Source organism: Dendrobium catenatum, unplaced genomic scaffold, assembly GCF_001605985.2.
Source record: "Dendrobium catenatum unplaced genomic scaffold, ASM160598v2 fragScaff_scaffold_716, whole genome shotgun sequence".
NCBI classification, from domain to species: Eukaryota; Viridiplantae; Streptophyta; class Magnoliopsida; order Asparagales; family Orchidaceae; genus Dendrobium; species Dendrobium catenatum.
The window spans coordinates 19,098,820-19,105,167 of record NW_021319178.1 but is presented as its reverse complement, the minus strand read 5'-3'; the positions used below and the strand labels follow the sequence as shown (position 1 = coordinate 19,105,167).

At 39.0% G+C, this 6,348-nt stretch overlaps 1 protein-coding gene across 1 annotated transcript; it reads left to right on the top strand.

Annotated features, from left to right (window-relative positions):
* The first annotated feature begins 282 nt into the window (after nt 1–282).
* LOC110107002 (peroxidase 27-like) lies at nt 283–2,772 on the top strand. The gene is made up of 4 exons (XM_020837125.2): nt 283–495; nt 583–771; nt 1,355–1,523; nt 2,366–2,772. Exons 1-4 carry the CDS (start codon nt 283–285, stop codon nt 2,770–2,772), a joined length of 978 nt encoding a protein of 325 aa, XP_020692784.1.
* The last annotated feature ends 3,576 nt before the right edge of the window (nt 2,773–6,348 follow it).

Genomic DNA, 6,348 nt, shown 5'->3' with positions numbered 1-6,348 from the left:
TTTCTATTGCCTTAAAAAAAGAATGTCAACATGTTTATCTAGCTTGCTTTCTTTCTTGCAAGCATCAACTAATCCTACAATAACTCCACTTTTATAATTCTCATAGCTTAAACAGCAAATGATCAGCATTAAGCGACTTAATTAATCTCCTAAAGCATCCAACAACAGCTTTCAGGCTACGAATTTTAAATCAAGGCATTGCCTGATTGCCTCTATAAAACATAAAGACAATCACTAAACCCTCATAATCATACAAAACTTGTAAGATAACATCATTTGCAAATGGGTCTCTCCAAGCTTCTGCTTGTTTTCTCCCTTCTTCTTCTTCTTTTCTCAAGTTTTACAGAAGCCAATGGTTTGAAGGTTGGATTCTACGCAAAAAGTTGCCCAAAGGCTGAAGCCATTGTCTCTAAGGAGATGAAGAGAGTCATGAAGCTTGCTCCAAGCTTGGCAGGGCCATTGCTGAGGATGCATTTCCATGATTGTTTTGTCAATGTAATTCCATTTTCAATCAATATGTTATATGTTATGTGTTGTATGTTTTATGTTATTTATGTAAACCATTCAAAAACCATTTTGCAGGGATGTGATGGCTCAGTTCTGTTGAATGGAACAAGAAGCAGCCCAGCAGAGAAAGATGGGATACCAAACGTTAGCTTGAGAGGATTTGGCACCATTGATGGCATCAAAGAGAAGCTGGAGGAGGCTTGCCCCGGGATCGTATCTTGTGCTGATATCTTGGCCTTAGTGGCTAGAGATGCTGTTGTTCTGGTATGATGAATAATACAGGTTTATCTGCATATAACAATCAGTAGTAAAAATTAAGGGGCTGTGGATTGTATGATCAGTAGTAAAGTCTATTATTAACATATATATATATAAACATTCATAATTTGTCATGTAATATGTTAAATATAAATGCATGAATGTGTATATATACTTTATGTTATAAAATTATGAATATGTGTAAACATATTTTATATTTATGAACACAGGTAAATATATATGCTTCTATATAATATATCAAGTCGATTTTGAGTTGAATTGAATTCATGTTTCGTTTGGGACAACTTTTTTATTGCTTTTTAAAACAACTTTTTAGTACAAAATTTTTTTAAATTAAGATTTTTTGTCTTAAAAAGCTGCTTTAGAAAGTATTAAGAAAGCCGCTCCAAATGAGCTTTAATCGAGTGATTTGTCTTCGAATTGATTAAAATTTAAGTGATTTTTAACATAATTATTGGCCCTAAAAATAGCTAAAAAGAAGGAAAAATGTTTTTATGGCCTTTGCATATTTCTGTTAAAAATCAGCTATATGAGTTAAAATTTTGTTGAATGATATTCTTTGTTTCAGACCAATGGACCATTTTGGGAAGTGCCCACTGGACGGAGAGATGGCAGGCGATCTGTAGCCATAGACACCCTCCGGAATCTTCCTCCACCATTCTTTAACTTCACTCAAATTCTTAATGGCTTCTTCGCTCCAAAAGGGTTGAATGCAAAGGACATCATTGTTCTTTCAGGTGCTCTTTCAAATTACCACATTCTACTATTTGTTAATGAGTCAAATATGACCCAGCTCAAGTACTTAATTGCTTGAACCAAGTATAAATTGTTAAAACTTCAACAACAACAACAACAAAAAATCAATCTCCTAAGATGGATTGGATGAAGTCAAGCCAGCTAAAAAGCTAAGCTCTCTTTGGATTGAATTTGAATTGAGCTGAACTTGGATTGGATCGAAATAGCTAGAAAACAAATTGAAAACATATGTATGTTTGAATAAATTTATAGGTATTTGGAGTTAAATCGAAATAGCTCCAGTGGAAGATAAGATTAGAGAGAGTCGCCTTAGATGGTTTGGTCATGTTAAACGGAGGCCTTCCAATGACCCGGTTAGGAAAGTTGAGGTGTTAGATTTGACTTATGTTAAGAAAGGTAGAAATAGACCTAAAAAGACTTGGTTAGAAAATGTTAGAATTTATCTTTCTTTATTACATTTAAATGAGAATTTGACTTTTAACATGACACAATGGAGAAAAAGGATTCATATAGCCAACCCCACATAGTGGGACAAAGACTTGATATTGTTGTTATAGAGTTAAATGAATGTATATGTACATTGATTCATTTATATAAATGAATCTATATCGCTATGAGTGAAATATGTATGTATGTTGAGCTAAAAAATTATCTCAAGGGACTGAAATTAACAAAAACAACTTAGTTTTTTGGTTGAAGCAAACTTCAAATCAATATAATTTAAGGCAGATTTAGCTCAGCTTGAAATTGAATTGATTGACTTATTTCTAACAAGTCATTGATAACAATGAACTCAACTTAACCTTTGATTTCTCTATTTTAGGGGGCCACACCATTGGCACCTCACACTGCTCATCCTTCTCGAATCGTCTGTACAACTTCACCGGTAAGGGCGATGCTGATCCCTCCTTGGACAAGTACTACTTACCCAAGCTCAAGGAGAAATGCAAGCCTGATGATGTGACCACCATAGTAGAAATGGATCCTGGTAGCTTCAAGACATTTGATGCAAGTTACTACAAGAATGTGCTAAAGAGGAGGGTTCTCTTCACTTCTGATCAGTCTCTTCTTGAGCACAGTGAGGCTAGAGCCTATCTTCAGCGCCAGATATATGGCTCACCATCAGAGTTCTTTAAGGATTTTGGTGTGTCAATGGTGAAGATGGGGAATATTCAAGTGTTAACAGGAAATGAAGGTGAGATCAGGAAGAAGTGTGCTATTGTGAATTAGATAAGTTAAGATTGTGAAAGTCGAGTGGAGTGTTGATTGGTTGAAATCACAGTAAGTTACAGATTTGAGATTTTCATCTCTGATGTGTTTGGGGTTTCATATTCCTTTATTCTAAGAGTTCATTCAATTGTATCATAATGGATTTCAAAAAATAAATCAAGCATGTGGTGATGGGGAAGAGCATTTTCCCTTTCATCTTTTAGAGATATGGTTAAATATTATTTGCATACTTACATAAATACATTCATGAGTGCTCGTAAATGTGAATACATTCATAAGCTTTCTTTTTATACATATATGCTACAAATGAATTTTAATGCTTTGAAGAGGAGAGATTATTTTGTGCGGCGTCTGAACGCATCCGAAGGCGAATCCGGATGCGCCACGTCACCAGAGCCTGGTGACTTGGCGCGTCCGAATTCACCTCCGGACGCGTCTAGGAATCCGAGCACGCCCTAATGCCGCACAGAATAATTTTTCCTCGAAGAGATGCATTCATCTCATTGAAACTGTAAAAGTAAAAAATATACTCTCAAGATCTTTCAAGCCAAGGGTTTACAAGATCTGCCTAATGATTGGAAGCTCAGATAGCTCGAAAAAAGAATTACAAGATCTTTCTAGCTCATCATAATCTGATGTGGAAAAAGTTCTGGCACCACACATTTAAGATCTTATTTCGAACATCCTAGTATCGGATTAAGGGAATTTTTTTTCTTGCTAGACCTTTTCGATGGGAAGAGTTTCTATGCTTCATTTTCTTTATTTACTACTCAGTATAAAAATGAGCATTTATCCTTTTCCAAGCTTTTGTTTATTGACATGTTAAAATTGTTACCTATACTCTAAAAAAACCTATTTGATATGTACATAAGAGAAAACAAAGTAGAGAACAGTACATTGTTCTCTCCTTCACTCTACCGAACAACCATATCCCATCGTACTTCATCAGCTTTGCATTGATAAATGTATTACAAATGGTCCATAAGAAGCACAAGCTTGTATTTTGAGGAGAAGACAGATTTGCATAAGAGAAAGCACAAGACCTTGTGCATTGTTCTATAGTTTCACAAGAGGGAGGGAGGGAGGGAGATAGAGAGAGAGAGATGAAAAGTACTGGTCTAGTTATTTCAGTTCTATTAAGTCTCTGCATCTTTAAACATTTTTCTTCTTTGCTTTTGATTTCAATGCATCAAAGGGAGGGCCAACATGGAATGTTCCAACCGGTGTCTCCAGGGCTTCAGAGGCTTTAGAAAACATTCCAGCCCCTACTTCTAATATAAGTTTTCTCCAAAAAAATTTTGACAGAAAAGGGCTAAACATCACTGATCTTGTATTATTATCTGGAAAGTTCAACAACACTAACTTGCTAGCATTCTATAAGGAGCGTTTTTCTGCTGCTCGCTGACGGTTCGTTTTGCTCAGGGAAGTTCTCCTCTTTCCTTTATGTGTGTTTTTTCTTTTTTCCTCCTAGTTTGGTTTCTCCTTTTCTTGTCCTCCCTTATGCCAGTTAAGCTTGATGATCCTGGTTTTCTTGATGGTAAATCCAACTCCTATTCTTTTATTGATGCCCTTAAGTGTTTTCCCTCTGGGTCTTTTCCGGATCTTAAGCAGTCCTCATTTCGAGGGTTCCCCTTGATACGTCATCACAAAATTAGCTTGATCAGGCACGAATCTCGAGGCAAAAACTAGTTGGAGACTTCAAAAATTAAATCCGGGAGCATCCGAACTCCGATTTCAACGAGCTTACAGTCAAACTGAGCGTCTCGGAAATACGAACCCAACAACACCAAGATCGACCCAATCCGAGCCCAAATAAGTCCGAATCAAGAGTTCAAAGCGCTGTCGGAAGGTTCAAACCGCAATTTGAGTTACCAAACGGTCTCCGATTTTGACGAGCTTATACTCGAATCGAACGGCTCGACGAGACGAATCCAACGAGCCCAAGATCACTAAATTCCAACATCATTAAGGCCTCCAAATGTCCAACGAACGGTGCACGATCGTAGGATTCAATATCGGCCGTCCATTTGACAACTCCCTATTCGCCCTTGATCTCACACCTATTTACGGACCATGCCACTCCAGAAAATCTATAAATAGAGCCCTCATTCTTCACAAGAGAGCATCTAAGCAAGAGAGAGAAGAAGAGAAGAGAGGAAGAAGAGAAGGAAGGAGCTCCTCCTCGACAGCCGCCGGACCACTGCCGGACCACCACAGAACCTCGCCGGACCACCGCAGAAACCTCGCCGGACCACCGTCGGATCACCGCAGGAACCTCGCCGGACCACCACCTTAAGGCCTGACGTCCAGTCCCTACGTCCTACTGAAGACCCGACGTCCTGCCGAAGACTCGACGTCCTGTTCAAGGCCCGACACTCAGTCCCTACCTTCTGCCGAAAACCCGACATCCTGTTCAAGGCCCGACACTCGGTCCCTACGTCCTGTTCAAGGCCCGACACTCGGTCCCTACGTCCTGTTCAAGGCCCGACACTCAGTCCCTACGTCCTGCCGAAGACCCGACGTCTTACTCAGGACCCGACGTTCAGTCCCTACGTCCTCCCAAAGACCTGACGTCTTACTTAAGTAACTGATTGTAACCTGATCACCCTTGGAGGTGATTCAATCCTTTGTAACCAACTCAAAGTCTAGTAGAATCATTTTCAACTGGGCTAGGCCTCGTGGTTTTTCCCTTTTTAAGGGTTTTCCACGTAAAAAATCTTGTGTTCTCTGTGTGTGAGCTAGTTATACGTACAACGTTAAGACGCAGAATTAAATCTCTATCGTCGCGTATTTTCTAGTCCGCAACACCCCTCTTTATGGATTTCTGAGGAAGAAGTTTTGGCACTTGCTGCCCTTTTCGCATTTTCCTTCGTCGGCCATTTCCCTAATCAGAGGCCTTCATTGGATGGCATTAGGAGGTTTTTCTTTAATTTAGAACTTACCGGAGAATTTTCTATCACTCTGTTGGATTCCGGTAATGAGTTGATCAAAATGTGAAGCGGTTTGGATTACTCTCGTGTGTTTGCTCATAGTTCCTATTTTGTTAGATTTGCTTTATGAAACTGACCAAATGATCACCTTTTGTGGACATTTCTGAGGAATTTCCTATGTCCCTATTTGGATATCTTTCCCGAACCTAAGGCCACATCTCTTTTCTTCTCGTATCTTACATGGCCTGGGTTCTATCTTTGGACAGCCGCTTCATGTTGATAATGCCACGACGGTGGGTTCTTGTTCGTCGATTGCTAGAGTTTTGGTGGAACTTGATATCACAAAAAGGTATCCTGATAAGGTGTGGGTGGGTCTTAAGAAATTCGGTTATTTTCAAACTGTTTTGATGGATGATTTTCCATCATTTTGTGAGCATTGTAAAGTTGTAGGTCATTCTAGGAAAGAATGTTCTAAACTTCATCCCCGGGTAGTTCAGGGGAATCGGGATAATGTGACTCTTGCTAGCGATGTTCTTGAGGCGAATACGGGTATTAGCGAAAATTGTGATGTTGCCTTAAATTTGCTCGACAAGAAGCCTAAAGGGGTTGTAGAGAATTTGGATAATGTGACTTTGGATGTTGTAGA